The 23,041-nt window shown below is 37.4% G+C and overlaps 1 protein-coding gene across 1 annotated transcript; it reads right to left on the reverse strand.

The window, feature by feature from the left end:
* Nucleotides 1-6,082: 6,082 nt before the first annotated feature.
* Nucleotides 6,083-12,015, reverse strand: LOC111906218 (serine/threonine-protein kinase/endoribonuclease IRE1a). The gene is made up of 5 exons (XM_023901943.3): nt 11,302-12,015; nt 10,193-11,128; nt 9,096-9,268; nt 8,257-8,509; nt 6,083-6,651 (listed from the first exon to the last, which is right to left on the reverse strand). Exons 1-5 carry the CDS (start codon nt 11,745-11,747, stop codon nt 6,210-6,212), a joined length of 2,250 nt encoding a protein of 749 aa, XP_023757711.1. The 5' UTR covers nt 11,748-12,015; the 3' UTR covers nt 6,083-6,209.
* Nucleotides 12,016-23,041: the final 11,026 nt, after the last annotated feature.

Genomic DNA, 23,041 nt, shown 5'->3' on the forward strand with positions numbered 1-23,041 from the left:
AGGTTTCTCCTTCCGTCATATTATGCGAATCTTCAGTTTATCAGAGATCTCTACTCTGATGCCATAATAAATGATACTAAACATTCCTTTTCATTCAATTTTTAATGTGAGATTACAAAGGCCTATATATATAGATTGAAAATATGATAAACTAAGAAAACTAGATAAACTAGAAAATTTGAATAAAGATAACTTAGGCAAAAAGAAACGTAATCCTAAACAAACTCCAAAAACACCAAATCAAAGTTTTTGATTCAAAATATGGATAGCCTCAACATTGGCAACATCATCTTGTCAAATTATTAACTACACTGATTTTTGCCAACGTTAGGGCTTTCAAAAAAGCATCTCTTGCTTGGAAAGCAGGAATCCTAGAAATATCCCTCCTCCTCTATTTCATCTTCGTTTGGTGTTGTAAGCATAACTTCAACTACATCACGAAATGTAGGCTTATCAGATACCATTGTTATTTCTTTGTTCCTTCTTATAAAGTCATTTATTTGTTCAAAATCAAAACCAACATAACAGATGCTGATAAGGTAGCACGAGTAAAAGATGAGATAATAACCAAAAGACGCACAAGCTTCAGTTTACATTTATATCATTCATAACTAAGAATGAATATAACTTTCCTTGGTATTGTGTAACTGTTGCTGTTATCATAACTATGCCTGTTATTGTAACTATTATTGGTATTGTTATAGTTATTGAAATTGTGTTTTCATGTGCTTGTGCCCACTAAATGAAGTCACAATAGCTTGTGTTTGGCTTTTAGAGGTACAAAGATATAATAAGGAAAAACGTTAAAAGTGAAATGTTGGAGTAGAAAGAAATGAAGGTGGGATGCTATCCTATAATAAAAATAGAATCACTTGAAGTTGGTAATAGAAATATTGTAAATAAGGGAAGAAGAAGCACATAAAAACGCTTTTGTATAATGAGAGTATACTTGCAAGGTTTTCAGCAGCAAATCTTAAGTAAACAACTTTCAATTCTTTGGCATGATAATGATTTGCAAGTGCTAGAGGTCTACCAACAAAATTGACAGATATACCCTTACAAAGATGGGATTTACACATCCTTCTAAGTCTCCCCAAATCATATTTATCAATAGCAGCTAACAACTTGGCTATCAATGAATTTTCCGGATAAAATCCAAAAGGGTTGTCTGTCATATACCATTTAACTTCATAAAGTGACTTTCCTAAATTACCCTTTCTTATTCCAAGTATTTACCATGAGTGTCATTGCCATCATTTTATTATAGAATATATTTTACAATAAAAATCCATCTTGTTCTGCCTAAAAACTCTCATAAATAACAATATTTTGTTTTAGACAATTAATTTATAACTTGCATTATCAACTTCTTTATTATAGTGGCAACAAATGGATATTGAATACACTTTCTAGAAAATGCTTCATTTATGCACCTCAACAAAAGTTGTGCAAGTATCCCTTTTCATTTTGTTTACCCTTTCTTGTTTAATAATTAGTATTAAATATTATAAATAACATCCTTGGCTGTTTCCAAATCTATTCAATAAGTTTGAGTATTTTACCCTTCTGTCCTTGTTAAGTCCATTAAGTAAAAAGGAAACAACACCTTAGTTATGTGTTCCTCTAGATTCCCATTTTTTTTACTCTATGTAAGCATGTTATGATAAATAATCTAAAAAAAAAAACTAATATTACATTCAAGATCCAACTACTAATATGCTAATATCCATATTTATTAAATCTTGCAAAATAAATAGATGTTTGATTTGTGGAACTTCCTGAGGACAATTTTTGTGCAAAGCTTTACTTGCTAATATTCGTTCATGTGGTCATATTGCACTCACGACCGCTTCTTCGTGTGTTGCGGCTAATAATATACCAGGGGGAGAACAACTCACTCGCACTTTAAAATTTCTATCAATCTTGAAAATAACTCGGTCTGCCAGATTTCAAGACAAAGTGGTACTGCTCAACTACTTCGGACTGCAAAAGTAATCATTTGGGACGATGCATTTATGGCTATATGACATGCACCAGAGGCGATTGACCGTATAATGAAAGATATCACTGGTGTGATGCTACCATTTGGTGGAAAGATAATGGTTTTGGGAGGTGATTTCTGACAAGTGTTGTTGGTCATTAGACGTGGAACGCGAGTACAGACTGTGGATTCTAGCATACGAATGTCGCCTCTTTGGTATTCGATTATCAAGTTGCGGTTAACTGTTATATGAGAGCACTAATCGATCCATGGTTCTCAGACTTTCTATTACGTGTGGGTTGGAGTTGAAGAAACGGTGCACAGAAACTTTATTCGCATCCCTGATGATATGGTGATTCCCTTCACTGAAAAAGAAAGTTCATTGCATGATTTGATTGATGTAATTTTTTCATCCTTTGAAATTAATAGATCTGAACCTGATTATATTATTTCGCATGCAATACAACTCGCAAGAAATGACAGTGTCAATTAGATTAATGTTTATTTGATCGGTCGATTCCATGGAGAAGAGAGAATTTACTATAGTTTTGATGAAGCTATGGACGATATAAATAACTTCTATCCCGTGGAATTCTTGAACACGCTCAGTGTTAGTGGTTTTCCCCCTCATTACTTAAGACTAAAAGTTGGATGCCCGATAATACTCTCATAGAATCTCGAACCATCAAATAGATTATGTAACGATACTCGATTGATATGTAAATGTTTTTAGCATAATGTCATTGATGCCAAAATAGCTGTTGGTCAACATGTTCGGAAGATGATATTTTTCCAAGGATTTCTCTAAGTCTGTCCAAAGATGACATGTTCCCGTTCAAGCTGAAGAGAAAATGATTTCCAATTCGATTATGTTTTGCAATAACAACTAATAAAGCTCAGGGACAAACTATTCCAAATGTAGGAATTTATCTTCTAGAATCGGTTTTCTTGCAGGGCGAACTTTATGTGGCATTATCCATAGGGATATAACGTGCTACTACAAAAGTATTGGTGAAGCCTGGTGAACAATTCAATGATAGTGAAGTCTATACATCAAATATCGTGTATAAAGAAGTGTTGCACGATCAATAATGATCAGCCAATCATGTGTTCATATGCATTTGTAAAGAATCTCAACTTTTCATTTTTAATTCTTTCTGATTTCATTTCTGCTAGCAAGACTCTTATTGATAATTGCTTATATGTAGTAAACTATTTGCGCAAAAACACAAATCCCCTATTTGAACTAATTTCTGAAAAAAAATCACACCTAGCCCTTGGTGCGGCTAGATGGCTAGTGTGTGTGTGTGAGTATACAACATTTTAAAGAACTTCATGAAAGAAGTATTTAGGTTTCGCATATTTCGTATACCTCCATTAATTGTGTTGGTCACTGTTCGCATCTTAGTAAATTTTCATTAATTGAGATTTGAATAACAAATGGAATTTTTATAGATTTTTGTTTACCTTTCTATTTTCATCTTTATTTTCTTTAATATTTTTGAGATTCTTGTTCCAATGCATTGTGCTAGCTATTGAGTTTTCTTGGAAAGATATTCCAGTTCTGATCGAGTTAACTCAATGAGTCAAACGATGAATCTGGTTTTGACAACGATTCATAGGCAAACATCGTGATTTGAAGAGAGAACTATAAAGGTACGGAGAGGAAGGGAGGAACCCAGTTCACCATTGCACACCCCGAGGTCCACTGACAAGGTAGTAAGAGATCTCTGACATATAGAAGGAAACTTGAGTCTGTTATTTCTCTTTTAGTTATGAGGGTATTTTCTTTATGTGTGTGTATTGTTTTTCTTTTATTTTTAAATTAAAAAACTACTAAAATAAATATAAAATTGTAGAAAAAATTAAAAGGGTAAAATAGTCCTTTCAATTATTAGGACCAAAATCATGAGAAATTCTTAATTTTGGATCTTCATGTAAGTCGGAAACTTTTTGGACCTTATTCACAGTTTTCAGAAAACCACAGAGACCAATTTTGCAGTTTCATCTAGAATTTAATTATTAGAGTCTTAATACTATATAGAATTAATATCATAAAAAAATCATATAAAACATAAAATCAAGCATATGTAATATTCATATACAGTAGTATGTGAATTAGAAAGCGTCAAAGAGTTGTATAGAGTTTAATTGCAATCACGGGTCCGGCTTCTGAGTCAACATCATCCGAGGCATTCACTTCTTCGCCAAGATCTTCCACCACATCTCTAAACTCATCATCATCGTCTCTGTAATCCTCTTGTTTGCTCATTGCTCATTGCTCAGGGAGGGAACTCCAAAGTCGTCGATTCAGAGAGATCGGGGAGTTTGGGAGGGGGTAGACTCGTCGTGGTATACGAAAAGAACGATTGAATGTTTTTCTAATTAGGTTGGTCAACAGAACTTATTTGTTTTTTTTTGTTTGAGCTAAAAAAATCAGATGTATTCAATGGATTGACCCAAAATTGTTTTTTTATGTGAAATAGCCCATCATGGATTTCATACAAACGTGATTGTAGCGTCGCTATATCGGTGTCAAGAATCACGGTAAATCATGGTGCTAAGGTTGAACGACATGGAAGGTTTTTCACAGGTAAAAGCTAAGGTGGAAGGGGGGGGGGGGGGGTGTTAAATAATGACATAGCTTCATCTTCACTACCTTTTCACCGGAGCCTAATATATAGCACCACCGCTATTTCTTAGGGGACCGCTAACAGCTATAGCGTGTGATGAACCATAAAATGAACATCACGGATACGTTTGTCTGAGAGTTAAATCAAATGTTGCAAATTGCTAGTAAGAACATGGAAACAAAACCTAAGGAGCATAGACAAAGGTTTAGTGTTGGAAGAACATATATTGTTTTCACTTAAATTTGGACAACTCATCCTGGTTAAACCTTGTCAACCATTAATTGTCAAAAAGAGTGATTTAGTTTTGGGCAAAATACAAAAAATAAAAAACAAAAAAAAAATAATTATACCTTCATCATTTTATTGATTCAACCATTTAGCTCATTTATGTCGTGAATCAATCATTATATATTTTCCAACCGTATAAAAGACCCGATTCAAAAAAGCACTATGTATTTGACCAATTTATTGAATTGGTAATCAAAGCATTGTTTTTTATTCATAGATATTATCATAATAGTTTAGTGGCTAAATCGATAAAATAGGAAAAACAAATTATACTTTTTCTCTATTTTGCCCTTTTTGGAATTATAGAAATTGACTTTTGTCGTAAAATAACCATCATTTTGGACAAATAGTGGAAATCTAATATAACACATCTTGAAAACAAATCTACATCAACAAGGTGAACTTGCTGACCTCAGCTTTAGAGATTTTGGCATGGATATAGAGTTGTCAGTCATCTCCACAATCTATATATAACTTATAATGCTGCTGCTGCCGCCTAGAGGAATTATGCTGATCATCTGTTATGAACTGGTTTGTAATCACAGATTCAATAACAGATAAATAAGCAAATGATTCTAATATTGATTGAAAACACTCAATAATACCAAATGTTTACAAGAATGAAGAAGAATGAAGATAGTTTAGCTGATTCGAGATAGCCAATCTCCCAGAGGAATTAATTCCAAATTTCACACAAAAGATCAATGCCTCACTCCCTGCCCACTACCCTCTACTTATACTATCTAACATAACAAACTAGTAATATAAAATGCCCAAAATGCCCCTAACTCCCCTGCACTAATAAGATGCTCCTTATTTGTTGATTTCCCCAAACTACCCCTATCTAAACAATATCACTGAAGAGGGTGCATAACATCATCCTCCAAATTAACCGATTGAGGTGAATCATATATTGGTGCTCCAGATGTAAAAGACCATAGAATTTTACCTGAACTTATACCTACTTGACAAAATGTGCCATCTTGAGCAGCCACGACCAACGTAGCTTCCTGATTACTGAATGGAAAACATGGCATAAAAGATATTGACAAAATCACAGCCCAAGGCCTAAACATGATTTCAGTGGCTATATGAGTCATTTCTTAATTTTTTGCCTATTTCCTAGATAATAATTAAAGAAATTGGCTAGATTTGTCTTCTTCTCTAAAATGTAAACAAGTTACAAAGCAACTTAAATATCATATATACATATGAAGAATCTCTCCTTCCACACTATATAGAAACAATATACATGTCACATTTCATGACAATGGACCATCATCGACATTCAACAACACTTTTACAAATTAAAATTGATATTGTTTATAATACTTATGAAGAATCTCTCCTTCCACACTATACCCTTTCAAAACATTATATGTTTCTATAACAAGTTTCGGAAACCGGCTGCTAAAATATCCATCGAATTTTGTGGGGACCTCCCCCAACATACGTTGCAGTTTTTTCGAGAGTTGTCCATAGTGATTATATTTGTTTCTTATGGCTCGTAATAAATCACATACGTCGTCATAGTTGTATTCTCTGTGATGTTCAATGTTTTTTATGAGTCTCTTGTGTAATTTTTTGTCCCAATTTGTGTAATCACCGATGCTTTTGAGTGATTTTAGGATATCAGAATCGTTTTTGCGGTCTTCTAACTCTATGCGGTCACTTGCGTCTCGGAGGAAGGAGAGACGGGTATCAGGGTCCCAGAAGAGAGGGTGGTGGTACACTTCTACGGCTTTTGGTCTGGATAAGAAAAAATATGCAGATTTTTAATCTCTTAGAAAACAAAAGGGTAAAATATAGAATTTTACAATGGACTTGCGACTTTTGTAATATACTCTAATATATTAATACATTTTATATTTATTGAACAGGCCAGGAAAAAGTTAAAAATACGAAAAAATGAAAACAAATAATAAAATTCAAATACAAATAAAATGAATAAATTAAATATACGAAAAAATTAAAATATAATATGAAAACAAATATGAAAAAAACTAAAAAAATACTCACATGTTAAAACTAAAATTAAAATTTACTACAAAAATGCACATACATAAATTTATAATAAAATAAAACATTCAAATGAATATATGAATAATCAAACGTTAATATTCATATTAGAATTACTTCAATAATACACATATATAATATTCATTGCAGAATAATAACATAAACATAATGTTTTTATGTTTTCACAATATTTATAGTTTTTATTTGAACTTACTTCCACACACACACACACAGAGCTAGGTTCAAATGTGGACTGACATCTATTATGTGTACGTGTGGACAGAGCTATTCTATAAAATGACAAATAAAATATGTTGTTTGATAATATGAACACATTCAATTTTACATAATTATTGTCATTATAACTATTGTCATTATCATACATTCAATCTTGAATCTATAACCTTCAATGTCCATGTATGAGACTACACCATCTGGTATAGCTCTGACTGAAAATCCACAATATTTTTAATACAAGAAATAGCAATTTATTTATTTGTTTATTTTAGCATATCATACTTTCATTTTCTTTTACAATTACAGCATCATACTTTAAAAAATCTACCCAATTATAACAATGTAATTGGGAAGATTTTTCAAAGTACAATGAAAATAAAATTAAAAGTAAAAGTATGCTGAATCGATTTAGTGAATTAGATATTTTCTGTAGTAATTAATTTTTTTTACAATTTTTGACCATTAAAAAAAACATCACTCGGTACCTGTATTGTAAAAACGCAAAAGACAGAAAAGCAAACTGATGTACTGTCACAAATTTAAAGATTTAGCCGCTAAACTATTTTTTGTAGTAATTAAGACATTATAAGTGTTTTTAATCATTTATAAGAACCATTTTTTCCATTTACTGGTTTTCAAAAGAGGCAAAATACAGAAAAACAAAAACTACTTTTACTATTATATCAATTTAGCAACTGAACTACAATTTCTTTTATGATGACTATAATAATAATTGGCAAGACAATGGTTAATCCACGTTGTGCTTTTTCAAAATTTGCCCTATCCCATATCAAAAACAGATCTAGTAACAAGAAAATATGACTTTCATAACGGTCAAAAAAATAGAATGCTTTACTCGGTTGAGTGGTTAAATCGATAAGATGATTCTAGGTAAGGTGCAAAACATTAAATAATAAATATTACAATTAGGTCCCTCCAAAGTTTGCTCCTATGTTTATATGTGATATATTCTCTATCATTTATCAACTCAATGCTCAAGCAAGTCTAATTAATACACTCCACATGGTATTTTTAACTACTTTCACCATAGTTTATCATGTTGGAAAGAAATTTTAGATAATATGACATGAATCATACCTGGATTTAGGATCGGGATCTAGGAGACGAGAGATAAGATCATGGGCTTCAGGATATTTTTTTACCAATGACATACTTTTCTCCCCTTTCTTAATTCTTCCATCACGCCCATCCTCATCCTTACCGAATGGGTGGCGACCATGAGTTATACAAAAGAAAATCAGACACCCTAAACTGAACAAATCCACAGCACTCGTTTGTCCTTCTTTCTTCAAAAGTCGCTCAGGTGGTTGCCACCCAGAGCTCCCAATGCCTATTTAAAACATACAAGATATAGCAAAGTAGTTTCTAATTACAACATTGTACTCTCACATTATTCTTGAGAATTGCATTTCAAATGCCCATTATATAGCAATGAGATTATAATTATGATGGCATAGCACAAATTAACATTCCACCTAGGACGTACACAAGTAATGTATTGTTGGTGTGTCAAAAAATGTATAGTTTTTTTACATAAGAAAATGCACATATAATATGAGATTTAGATCATCATTGATGAAATGGACATATCAAACGAAATGTATAAATATTGTTATAAAAACCTGTCATTTTCTCTCATCTTTTTTAAAATAGCTAATATGTACAATTTTTGTTCTACCACCCCAGCATAATGTCACACGTGTACATCCGAACTGGACAATGACATTGCATAAAAATATGTTAACATGTGCCATGTCATCATGATTCGAATCTCACCGCTATAACGGGTAATTTTTCTAAAGCATAGAGCTATAACAAGAAAGAAATTGGGAACAAAATTGCTTTTTCTTGCATTTTGCCCATTCAAATGGTAGTAAAGTAATACATCATAATGAAAAATATGAAAGAAGACTTGCCTGTTGTGCTTTTTGTTAAAGAAGATTTGCCGGTGGATAGGCGTTTGCTAATGCCCATATCCGAGACTTTTGCACTAATAGATGTGTCTTTGTGTATTAAGATATTTTCAGGCTTTAAGTCACTGTGAATGATTCTATGTTTGTGTAAATGTACAAGTCCTCTAACTGTATCCCTGTAATTTATAATTTCCAATATATATATATATATATATATATATATATATATATATATATATATATATATATATATATATATATATATATATATATATATATATATATATATTCAGCAATGAATAGATGAGTAATCATACATTAAAACTAATATTAGAATTTACTACAATAATGCATATATACAAAATTAAAATAGAATAATAACATTCTAAAGAATATATGAATAATCAAATGTTAATATTCACATTAGAATTACTTCAATAATACACATATACAACATTTATTGCACAATAATGACATAAATATAGTGTTTTTATCTTTTCACACTATTTTACTTAATAAAGAAAAAACGGCTTAAAAGAGAAAGTTGGAAATAAGGCTTTCCCCATTTAGTCATAAATGTTAACATATTGGCCTCATTTATTTTTGGGTTAAATGCAACACATAGTGAAGTACTTAAGTTACTTTCTTTTTTTTTTTTTTTTTTTAATAATATCCTACTTTTATTTCATGCTTTTGCATCATTGTCCTAATTAATAAGAAGCAAAATGTAAAGTACCAAATCATAGCAATATCAAATACAAAGCAATTTTCACTGCTGGCTACAACTGAGTATATTTTTTCAAAGTATAATGTCCTAATAACAAAACAAAATTTAAAGTACAATTGGGTAAAGTTTTTTAAATAACAAAGTAATAATAAAGAAAAATAATGAAAATACAATGTTGTAATTGTTATAGAATGAAATGAAAGTAAGATGCTATAATAAAAAAATAAATCAAAATACATTTCTATTTCTTTCAATTACCCTTTTGTTCTTTCATTCCATTTTCTCATGTTTTCCATGACATTATCATATATATCATTTAATCATCATTTATCCATATATCACTTAATGGAAGAAAAAACGAAACATGGCTAACCTCATTACTTTCAACAATAGCGGTGAAGGGTACCCATTGCACTCCCATAATTTCAAATCCTTAAAAACTTTCATCATCGGTTGCAATTCAACACTCGAATTAGCAAGTGATAATATCAAATCATGTAAGCTACATACACACCTCTCGAGAGCAATATAAACAAAATCTTGATCATACTCCACACCATACAACCTCACAATATTAGGGTGTTGATCAGATACAATAAGATTTTGTATCTCTTTCAGAGCAACATCATAATGTTCCATCACAATCCTTTTCACAGCAACCTCCCTGCCATCATAATAACCCTTCAATACAATTGTCCCATTACTCCCCCTCCCAATTTCTTTATTATAAAACAACAACTTGCCAATTCTACGTTCATTCAAGTTCACACAAAGGTTAGCTGGATTTTTTGGCATTTCATAAATACGCCGAGGATTGTGGTGCAATTGTGGAGCAATATGATGGTGGCTAGAGAGGAGAGTAGTGTCATGAACTGTTGATAAACAGAGGAAACATTTTTTAACAAGAGCATTCAAATCAAAATCACCACCATCCACAAAATTACCAAATCCACAGATATCATGCAACACATACTCCACTCCATTCACCCATAAGATCTGGTTTGTAACCCTAATCTGGCATTCACCTTTCTTCTTCTCAAACACTGCTAAAGTTAATTGGAAGATAGTAGTTCCACTATTAGAACTTCCATCTTGTGATATGCATGGAGTTGCTTGTGCCTTGATCCCTAAATGATATACCTCTGGTATACCTACCTTATATACCGAAAGGTTTATTCCAGTTCTGGATTCCTGTACATATTTCTGGCCCAAACCTTGTTGGAAAACCACTGTGATTGGTGGAAGCAGCTCTTCTGTTGGATTCATGTTATAGTTTTCTCCCCATTTTTCAAAGAAATGAAGGGTAATTCTGCCACGAGAACAACATAAAACCGCTTATCATACACATATGATCAGTTAGTTCATACAACATAAAACAAAGTACACATCTACAACATGCATAACTGGAAACATGTTGACATAAAGTTCAAACAAAAATGTTTGCAGTGGTCATGATTATATATGTAAGAATAATGACTTTACCTGCCAGCAATAGAGGCATCATAAGTGAATTCAACAAGGTATCTTTCAGGGTCTTCTTGATCGGGCTTGATCTTCAAGGTTTCTTTCTTTATATTAATCTCGTTCTTTATAGACACACTCTGTTCATGCCCACAAGGATACCTACCACCGACCAACACCTGTTTTACTGGGTCCATAGCCATGCGGTGGTGGTCATAATATGGTGCAGGAAAGGGTGTTGCAGGCGGCGGTGGTGGGTACCGGTAATATGGAGGATGAATTGGTGGAATATAATGTTTAGTGTTAGGATATTGAGCAGAGTTAGGTGTCGCCGTGGCAAATACGTATCTGTTATCCTTGACCTCCGCCGGCGGCGGTGTAATGTGGTTTTGATTGTTTACCTGCTTGCTCCCACCACCGCCGTACCTCAGCCGGCTCTTTGAGCTCTTACTTCCAGACTTGGCCATTATCAAACCGACATTAGAACGTTGATCAAGAAGAAATATAGGGCTGGAAACTGTACAATTTTAACAGACCTTGGTTTACAAAACAACGAGAGTTTAGAAGAATAATATGAACATCAAGATAAGCAAAAATTAGCAACATCGAACTAACGATGATCTTGAAGTAACAATGATGAATCCCTAATTTTGGAGTTTCTCTCTCATTCAGTCACTCACTTCTACGGGAGTTAACCATAAAGTTGCAGAGTTAATTGAGAGCTTTTTGCAAAAATAGGATTGTTTGCAAAAACTTTGTTAAAAGTAGTATAGTTATAAAATTTAAAGTGATTTCTAAAGGTGGCGTTCTTTTGTATTTGGGTCCACCATAACTGATTTTATATGTTTGTAAATAGACTTTTAGTTTTCGTTTTTAACCATTTAACATTTATTTATTCATTTTCTTTTAAATTGAGTTTTGCATGTTAATAAGAATAAAATATAATACCATAAAAATTAAAATCTTATATAAAGCTAAGTTTAACTAAAAATATTATTTTAGTTTAAAATTTGGTATTTGTATTTCACATAAATTATATTTATATTATTTTATACCAAATTTGATTTTAATTTATTTCATACTTTACACTAAATTTTTATTTACTAATATTTCTTACTCGAACTTGGTTTAAGTCAAATACATTATAAATCTATTAAACATTTTTAATAAATATTTTTTTAGATAGATAGTTTGTTGGAGGAAATAAGGTTTATGTTGGAGATCTGGATACCTCTGGATCGTGTGAACACTTTTCGAACTGATATTTATACCCTATGTTTGGGTTGCAAGAAATTCAATCTAAGATAATTTAAGAGGACACTTACGAATCTAGGCAAAGAAAACATCAGCCAAATTGTGAGAAGGATTTTGTGTTCGTTTGAAGAAAACAGGAGCTAATAATTTTCGTATGTATCTTCTCAAAGAGAAGAGTCGTTTATATAATAAACGAGATTAGGGTTTTTACTTAGGGTTGGAAGCCGTCATGGGTTGCTTTGAAAGGAATCCAGAAAATCCAAAATTTAATGAGGATTTAGAGTTTCCAAAACTAACGAGTTTCATTAGTTTTACAATAATCACCCTCAAGAATTTGAATTTCCCACTAAGTTCTCATATGTAAAATTTAGAGAGGTTTTGGGGCGCCGCCTCAAACCCAGCCAGGGGCTCTGCTCCTTGGATCCCGCTAGGGGTGCTGCCCCTAGACCGAGCCAAAGGGACGATGCTCCTTTGGAAACCCCGAACCCAAGGGCGCTGCCGCCGAACCGCCGACTTGTCGCCGAACCGACTTCTAATTCGATCTTATACATGCGTGCACTCCACACAAACTTGTACACATATTAGATTACAAATTATGAAGCCTCTTAGCTCATATGTTCATTTTAGTTACATAAAATGACATGGTGACACTAAAATCACCAACAGTCATCCCCCATTTTAGTGTAACCCTTGAACAAACATAACATTATCAAAGCAAACCAAACTAGTACATAATGAAAATACAAAACGATTGAATTTCCACTTAGTATCATACACTTGCAAATACTCGAGAATCAAGGTGTAACACTCGGTTTCGGATTTGCTTCTTTATTCGGGGTTGCGGCCCAATCCTCAGTGGTTATGAGGATCATGACCTTGGGAAAGGAAGATTTTGGCCCTTCTCGGGTGTGGGTGTTATGGTCTAAGTGATCTGAGTGTTCGATTGAGTCTTCGGAGGTCAAGGGTATAATCTTAATTTGATATTTCAGGTCTCTTATGGATTTTGGGTTTTGTTTGGGAGGTTCTAAGACTTAAGTGTGTTGTTAGAAGTGTAGGGCTTCTCGCCACCTTTCCGTGGATATAAGGTTCGTTGGAAAACAGACCAAAGACAAAGAAAGGGTTTTAGGGGTTCCATGAGTACGCGGGGCGTACTCATTAGGAACATGGGGCGTAGAAGGTTAAATGGTCACGGGTGGTTTGTGTGTACGTTGGGCGTACTAAGGGGTACGCGGGATGTACTCCCTTTAAAGCAAAACACTAATTCAGGGTTCCTACCCTATATAAACAACATTATACCACTCCTTTGGTCATTTAAAGTCAACGACCACCTCTTTTGACATACATAAAACCCTAGTGTGCCTTAGGTGAGGCTTGAAGCTTGAAAGAAGGTTCTTGGTGATTTGTGCAAGAGAAGAAGCAGGTGGAAGACTCAACCTCTGGAGAAGAGCCTAGATATCTAGTGTTAGCATCTTCACCTCGAGACTTTAGAGGTATAAAATTTCTATCTTGGCTACTCATTGAATATATCTACTTTTGGGTTGGTTTATGACCATTTTAGTCCATTTTGCTTGGTCTTTGTGAGCTAGGGTTGTTTTAGGAGCTCAATCTAGTAGATTTGGACATTTTAAGGGTCCCTCATTCATAAAAGTGCAAGCTTTGAGGAGTTTTTGAATTCATGGATGTGTTAAGACCATACATTAAGCTCTTTTGAGCTCTAGAGCCTCATTAAGCCATGCATGTTAGTAAAGTTGCCAACTATACTTGAAAAGCTATCCATAGGAATCATACCAGAGATTTTTGAGCAAGGGATGAAGAGATTAAGTGGTTAATGAGAAGAAGGAGATTTAGGAGAGTACGCTGGAGGTACCCATTTGGGGTACGTCGCACATACTGGCCCCAATGGGCGTACGCTGGGCGTATTCGGTCAGGGTGAGTTTCTTTGATTGTTAACCTTTTTGGACATTTGACCATTGACCAGAAGTTGATTTGGGTTGATCATTGGATATTTTGGGCCTTTTCGGGATAGGTCCATGATGGATTTAAGCCTAATTGGGATATTTGGGCCTTATTAGGCCTTGTGGTGTCATTTCGAGTTCGGGCTATCATTTGGGCTTGTATTGTTTGACGTTTTGTTGAGCTAGCTATGAATGTATGTTTTAGTTTAGGAAATGTTAATGGGTTTCAAGGAAAGGCCCATGTGATGGTTTGGGCCTAATTTGGAAAATTAGACCATTAATGGGCTTTATGGATCTTGTAGTTGGACCTTTTTGGTTTTGGGCTTGGGCCTTAGTTTTGGTTCATGATTAGGTTAGGGGTAAGACAGTCATTTTACCCCAAATATGGATTATGGATTACAGTTTGGAACCCAATTGCTAATTGGGTGTTATTTTGGTATGGATGGCTCGGGCGGTCTTCCAGGCGGCAGCTAGAGATTTCTTTCAGTGAACTTCTGCATTCGAGGTGAGTCTTCTCACTATATCCATAGGTCGAAGGAACCAATGCCGACCCATTACGTGTTATGTGGTATGCTAGTTGTTTCTGTGATACTTTCATGGAAGACCCCGGGGGGAACCCGTGGCAATTAGATATCAGACCATGGGAGGAAGCCTATGGCATTCCAGGTAAAGACCATGGGGAGCCCATGTCATACCAGATAAAGACCATGGGGGGATCCCATGGCAACTATATGTATGTGCATGATAATCTGTGGTTGTATGTGGTATGGTATTTTGGGGAACTCACTAAGCTTTGTGCTTATGGTTTTTAGTTTATGTTTCAGGTACTTCAGTTTTCAATTGGGAGAGCTCTGGATGATTGCAGAGCACACATCACATGTTTTCATATTCTGCGAACTACTTTGATTTGATGATGTTATGCTAAATGTTTTGTTACCTTGGTTTTTGGGAGGAATATGTATTAACGATTTATAAATCTAAAAACAATATTTTTATGGCATGATTTTCGGGTCGTTACAATTTGGTATCATAGCCTTGGTTTGAGGGATTCGGACATACTCTCGGGTGTGTCTGAACTCAAACTGAGGATTGGTAAAGTTTTCAAAAAGAAAAGTATTTTCAAGAAAAGAGTTTTCTAAAATAAGAGAAGGTTGTGGCGCAAGCAATCAGCCAGGCTCAAGTAAGTTTTCCCAAAATATCCATACATGTTATCTGTTATGATTTGATTTATGAATCTACGAATTGCATGCTAGTTAGGACTAAGGATCTGCTTAATTCTTGCATGATAAAATGCTAGGAGCAATGCCTTTGTATGTATGTTGTATGAGCTGGTAGGCTTGCATGCTAGCGCAGATTAGTTAGTGGTAGTTTGGCCGGTTATGTGATACCTTGTTGTATTAGGTGAATTGGATGTTATGCTGAGATGGGAATATCTAACAGAACTAGTAATTGCTAAGTGTATGCTTTAAAAATTGTATACGGTTAGGATCTTATAGCCCTAGAATATTTGATTTGGCCTTATTTCCTGTTCCTTGTCTGGTTGTTGTTCTAGGCTAGAGTCTGTTATTCGACAGTCTATTTGATTATGTTCTGTGTATAATTTGCATGCATAAGGCAACCGACAGTAAGCGTGAAATTTCTAGCATAAGTGGTGGTGTGTGGGTTGAATGTTATATTATAGTTCTATGGATTGGAGTGTTACTGCACGAATGTTGCTTGCTTTGTGCTTTGTGTAACTCTTAGATGATGGGGTTAGCTAGTAAGTGAATATGATTGTATTCATGAGGTGGATGACTGGCATTATGAGGAGTTCCTTAGCAGTTGATGGCAGGGTGAGGTCCGGAACCTAGGAGAGCCTAGGGATTGCTTCAATAGATTTCGTTGCGCTGTTTAGTGAGTTTTCGGGGGCATAAGATTGAGAAGGTGACTTAGAGGATTCGGGATGATTCTTGAGGAAAGTATGGATAGGTGTGGAAAGTAGCATTGGGCCCGTACTATTGAAAGCACATGATCCATACTCGAATCGGGGAGAGTCTTGGAGAATCTAAGAAGCCTGGGGAAGAGGGGGTCAAATCAGGTGCAGGCAGGGGAGGGTCGCGGGAAGAACAACGACTGGGATTCGGCAGGGTCGGGGTTAGTGCAGCACGCGCGGGAAACTACACGATTGTTAGGACATAATTTGTGGTTTATACTTTGCTTTTCAAGGCTTTTATAGTTCTCGGTTTTGGACTGAAATCTCTATGATCTCGGTGGTGTTTGGACCGAAATCACCATGTGATTTCGGTTGGGTTATTGGGTTGGGCCTTTCTAACTAGGTATTAGGTATAAAATGTTTATCATCAGCCTATTCTAGGGTGTGGTTTTTTTTTTTCGAGAACTGAGAGAGAAAGAGAGAACCGAGAGAGTAATTGTGGATCTTATGTACTATACTATTATCAATATAGTGTGCATTATAGATTCATCACTGTGTTCTTTTTTCATATTTATGATTTGTGGCATTCACTTGATTGAGATTCTGCACCAATTATAGTGATTTCGATGATACATTCAGATCGAGTTTTACAATTGGTATCAGAGCTTGGAAAGGGTATCAATCGATTCAATGGCCTTGAGAACTTGTTTTCAGCTGCTTGGAGATCATTGGTTTAATCGAAAATTGATAAGTTTCGATTTAAATTGATAAAATTTTTTGTTGTTTATCGATTAACTGTTCTTGGGATTCTTAGTATTCATAGTGTTCTTCGTGGATTCATTTGAATTTTCGGGACTAAATTTGGATCCTTATGAATTAAAATCACGAAATTTAAGGGTTGTCGGTAACTTCCTGATAGGAAAGCAAGGTTTTCGGTTCCAACATCTTAAGGGTTTTCGGTGGGTCTTGGTCAAATTTGAAGGTTTTCAGTCAACGGTTTGACAGAAATCTATACTAGAAATAAGCGTTTTCGGTATTTGTTCTCGGCCGAAATCAACAGTTCTTGGTCAAATTTTTCGTTGTTCTCGGTCAACGCTTTTGGAGTTTTCGATCAACTCACTAGTTGACTTTCCTTGTTTTCGGTAATTTTTGATTTTTGGGTGTTCTCGGTTTTTTTTAATTAAAATGGAATCTCAGTACAACAATTTAGTGCATCATGAGTTGGATTCTATTATGGGGACTGCCACTCGTATTCCTTGACTTTTGTCTGCTGATGGGTTTCCGGAATGGAAATTCATAATTGAGAAGCACATTAAAATGAAGAATGCCAAGATATGGAGGAGCATTCTCAAAGGTCCAGTCAGGATTACAACTTCGGATGATGAAGCTAAAACTGTAGTTGATAAAAATATAGAGAACTATACGGATGAGGACTTTGAAAAGCTTGAAGAACATGACAGAGCTCTTGCCACTCTTACCATGGCCTTATCTCGTGAAATTGCCCAAGGCTTTATGGAATACACGTTTGCAAAGGATTTATGAGAGGCCTTGATTAAGGTTTATGAGAGAAATGAGGACATGAGGCAGAGCAGACAAGACATGCTTCGACAGAGGTTCAACATGTTTAATCATGTTCAAGGGGACTCTCTTGAAATTCAACTACAAAGGTTTATTACCCTTACTACTGAGATGAGTACGGCTGGGATCAATCTACCATGCACATAAATTAACAAGAAGCTGCTGAATTCTCTTCCACCTAGCTGGGACATGAATGTGTTAGTGATTAAGAAGACTAGAGATATGAGCAAGCTTTCCCTTGTAGAAGTGATGGCTATAATCAAGGCACACGACATGGATGATAAGCAACGTGAAATCTGACGGGTTTTATAAACTATAACACTCCTATGGTGCACATACAACCCTAATGCTTTGGATCTAAGTTTTATCTAGTTATAAATGCAACAAAAATTATCCAAAGCATGAAATCTACAACTAGCATACAATTTGATATTTGCAACATAAAATCAAGTTAGATGAATTGTAGCACCTGGTTCCTGGTACGTATTCCTTGTAATTAATATTTCTTAAATTATGCATTTTTGCCTTGGACTCGGCGAGTTGAAGGACCAACTCGCCGAGTAGGAGCGGGATAAGACACGGGGTCTGAGCTTTGGACTCGGCGAGTAGACCCTGTTTGGGCAAAAACCCTAACCCGGGTGTTTGCACCTTATTTAAACGCTCTAACTTGGCCTCCTTTGTCCCTAACACTTCCAGAGAGCTGTATAGTGAAATCCTAGCCCCCATATTGTTCTTGTGAGTGATTTTGGCTTTGTGAAGGAGGTTTGGAGCTTAGAAGAAGAAGGAGGAGGTTGAAGAGTACAAGGAGGGGAGGTAGATCCGGAATCTACACTGTGAGAAGCTTTCATTCAGGTAGAAAAGTTCTTACCTTGATCACTAGTTCATTAGATCCCCTTTTTGTCCCAAATTGGTGGTTTTCAATCCCTAAAACCTCAAACTCCATGTGTTTATGCTCTATGTTTTGTAAGGACTTCAGATATGGACCTTATGGGCATCTTAGAAGTATAAAGTCTCTGTGGTTGAAGTGATTGAGGTCCCTATTGAGTGTATGACCTCATAAAGAGCTTGGATTTGCCTTTTGGAGCTTATAGGGCCGTGCATGCACGTAAAGTTTGCAACTTTACATGATAAGCATGCCCTAGGAGAATAGATCTATGGTTTAGAAGCGTTGCATGTCTCAGATTTGGCCTGTATGGGAAATGGGTCGAAGGGACTCGGCGAGTCCCAAAGTGGAACTCGGCGAGTTCTATGAAGATGGTATTAGACTCGACGAGTTGGATGAACAACTCGGCGAGTCCTATGAAGATTGCCTGGAACTCGATGAGTTGTTCTTAAAACTCGGCGATTCATATGAACTATTACTGAGTAAGAGGGGTTTAAGTGTTGAAGGTCCAACCCTTCGTATCTGCACGCGGAATTAGCAATTTAACGTGTAGAAATAGTCCCAGAAGCCCAAATCCTCATAATATATGCTCTGGTGAGGATTTGGAAGCGAGTAAGAGATCTGCTCGTGGGGACTCGGCGAGTTGTTCTTGGACTCGGCGAGTCGGATCACGAGTCGGTCCAATCGTCCCATGCAGTGAGTTAAGGGTGACTCAGTGAGTGGGAAGAGGGACTTGTCGAGTAGGAACGGGTTAGTAGGAGGAGGACTCGGCGAGTCTGTGCCATGACTCAGCGAGTCCAGTCAACTGGAAGTTGACTTTGACCATGGAGTTGACCTTGGACCAGGGGTGGGTCAGTCATTTGACCTAAGGGTATTTATGAGTGGCTAATCTATGTTTATGGATTTATAGCCGGAGGATTACCGGTGCAGTAGTCAGACGTCTAGCAGTCAGACTTTCGGTAGCTACTTTTCGAGTTGAGTTTCCTTCCAGTAGCAACGGGTCTAAGGCAACAAGGCCGGCCCGTGTAGACGATATGTTAGTGTCGGAGTGTGGGCAGAGCCCGTATCTCATAGTTGAGTTTGATTATGATATATGCCAGTATGATAGAATTGGTTATACTCGTTGTCTGTGTGATACTTGTATGTTATGGTTAAGCAGTTGAGTGTGGGCGAGGCCCGTATCTCTCTGATAGTGGAGTGTGGGCGAGGCCCGTATCTCTCTGATAGCGGAGTGTGGGCGAGGCCCGTATCTCTCAGATAGTGGAGTGTGGGCGAGGCCAGTATCTCCCAGATAGCGGAGTGTGGGCGAGGCCCGTATCTCCCAGCTAGCGGAGTATGGGCGAGGCCTGTATCTTCATGAGTGTGGGCGAGGCCCGTATCTCCTAGTTGTTCATTGTATGTTTGTATGGTATGAGGTATTATGGGGGAACTCACTAAGCTTTGTGCTTACGGTTTACAGTTTTGTTTTCAGGTACCTCTTCTTCAAGGGGGAAGGAGTTCGCGCGGTAGCGGTACATCATACACGCACCTTGTTTTCCGCACCATGAGTCATTCTGGGATTTTGTACTCTGATAGTGGATCGTTTTCATGTTTCGGTTTTCAGACACGATGTATGTTATGAAATGGTTTGTCCATACAATGTTTTAATTACAATCGTTTTTAAAGTATTGATTTAAAAAGAAATATTTGGACGTGAAATTTGGGTCGTTACAAGTTGGTATCAGAGCCCTGGTTTGAGGGATTCAGACACACCCTCGGGGGTGTCTAAACTCAAATCGAGGGATTAAAAGATTTAAAAAAGGAAATGTTATCTTAAAGTTAAGAAAAGAGTTTTTGAGAAGGAACGAAGTGTGTGATGTATGCGACCGGCTGAGCTCAAGTAAGTATTCCCCAAAGTACCTATACAAGTTTATGTTTCGTTTATCAGTTACAGTAGAACAGCATGCTAGAATAGGACTAAGGATCTAGGAGTGATGCCTTATGTGCCTGCTTTATGTGCTTTAGCTTATGAGAGTTGCATGCTAGTATTGAGTAGACAGTAGTAGGATAGCCTGTTTAGGTTATGCCTGGTAGTATGAGCCTAGCATTGTATGCTAGTTCAACCTCTCATTATGAGGACAGACTTGCTTGAGTAGTTCCCCTGCGTCCGAATGCTGCTTGCTATGTGCGCAGCTCTCGTTTGAGTCCAACCATTGTAGGGACGGGTCTGTTACTCGAAGGATTATCTGAGCCTCATCACACGTGATGGTATTCAGGTAATGGCTAATTGACATTACAAGGAGGCCTTCAGCAGCTGAGGACCGGGCAGGGTGGAGTCAGAGATTCCCTAGGGCAAACCTAGGACGAGTATAGTAGTGATTAGCAGTAGAGAAAGGGATCTGGTGGAGTCAAGGCAGTCCTTGAAGAAGGTACGGATAGATGTGGAAGGTAGTATGGGCCCGTACTACTGAAAGCAGAGGATCCGTACCCGAACTAAGGAAGGCCAAGACAAGACCGGGGAACTTGAAATAGATGTGATCCCTTTAGAGGTATCAGTATCACTAACGGTTGCCTGTGTGTATTGTAGAATGGTGGTACTATGCCAGAGGCCAGCTGGTGGCAGTTCTGGAGAGGGATCAGATCAGGTTCCGAGCTAGTAGATGAGAGGCTACACGAGTTCATCGCGTCAGAGATCACCAGAGGCATTCTTAAGTCGACCCCCATCATTTTCGGGTCGATCAAGGAAGGGATAGTTGAGCTGATGGAGGACCGCCTCAGGGCGTTCAGGAGTGACATGGCATCTGGCCAGTCAGGATCTCGCACACTGTCCTTTAAGGACTTCAGGGGTAGTGGTGCGCTAGATTTCCACGGGGCAAAGGACCCCATTGCTGCCAGACGATGCATTGCGGACATTGAGTCCGCACAGCTGACCAGCTTTTGCCCCGAAGGGTCGAAGGTGAGATATGCAGCAGGATGTTTACGAGACCGAGCTAGGGATTGGTGGGAGTCCGTCGGTGACTCATTGGGAGCCTCGGATGTTGAGGCTATGACCTGGTTGGACTTTGTGACCAGGTTCAGGGCAGAGTTTGCGCCGGCTGTCGAGCTTCAGCAGCTGGCCAGAGAGTTTTTAGACATGAGACAGACTATAGAGACTGTGGCGGAGATCACCGCCAAGTTCCGGGAGAGGGCAATGCTGGTGCCCCAGTATGCGGGAGATGAGGATATGAGGAGGACCCGCTATCATGACATGCTACGGGCTGACATCCGGGAGCATGTTAGCTTTTCAGCTTGCCCTACCTTGGAGCCCATGATCGCCAGGGCAAGGGAGAGGGAGATTGATTTGGAGCATATTTGGAAGAGGAAGGCAGAGACGGGGCAGGTGGTTGGGGCTTCGGGGAAGAAGCCTAAGGGATCAGATGGTAGGCCGAAAGGCCAAGGAAGGCCAGGCCGCCGCGGGAAATGCGGCAGGTCGCACGAGGGAACATGTAGATTGGGATCGTCGGGCTGCTACAAGTGCGCCAAGACGGGGCACTTTAGCAGGGATTGTACTGCCCCTGTCTCGGTTGTTCAGACATCTGAGTTGCTGTGTTTCCACTGCAACCAGAGGGGCCACAAGAGGGCCAATTGCCCCCAGTTAACAGCAGCATCAACGCCGGTGAAGGCGCCAGCTCCAGCGACTCTGAGGATCACATATGGCTGGCAGGGCAAGTCAGAGGCTCCAGTGGTAAGAAGTTGGGCCTTTCAGCTGACTACAGAGGAGGCACGTGCCACGCTCGATGTGGTGATGGGTATGATTTCTTATTCATGCTTTATGTTATGCTGCTGTAATTTTGATATGCTATATGTATGTGCTCTGTTTAGGATCGTTCCATATGAACGATATCCCAGTTTAGGTGTTGTTTGATTCGGGGGCTACCCGATCGTTTGTTTCTCTTGCGCTTAGCAAGATGTCTCCTGAGTCTTCGGGCACGTTGGATTGCCCTTTAGAGGTGGATATTGCCGATGATCGATCGGTGCGAGCATCAGCAGTGTTCTGGGATTGTGTTTTGAGGTTGTTTGAGGAGCGCTACTTGGTGGATTTGGTTCCCATTCCGTTGCGTGGGAACAAGGTGATTATAGGCATGGATTGGTTGAGCCTTAATGGGGCGGTGATAGATTGTGCACAGCAGCTGGTGCGGATCAGGACCCCAAGTGGGGGAG

The sequence above is a fragment of the Lactuca sativa genome, chromosome 8 (assembly GCF_002870075.4).
Source record: "Lactuca sativa cultivar Salinas chromosome 8, Lsat_Salinas_v11, whole genome shotgun sequence".
Classification (NCBI taxonomy): domain Eukaryota; kingdom Viridiplantae; phylum Streptophyta; class Magnoliopsida; order Asterales; family Asteraceae; genus Lactuca; species Lactuca sativa.

Excerpts from the sequence above, each read along its gene's own strand:
- LOC111906218 (XM_023901943.3), bottom strand. The coding sequence starts at position 11,747 with ATGGCCAAGTCTGGAAGTAAGAGCTCAAAGAGCCGGCTGAGGTACGGC. Across the intron at positions 9,269-10,192 it reads CTATTGTTGAAAGTAATGAG|GGATACAGTTAGAGGACTTG; the intron begins GTTAGCCATGTT and ends TATAAATTACAG. Across the intron at positions 8,510-9,095 it reads TTTAACAAAAAGCACAACAG|GCATTGGGAGCTCTGGGTGG; the intron begins GCAAGTCTTCTT and ends TGTTTTAAATAG.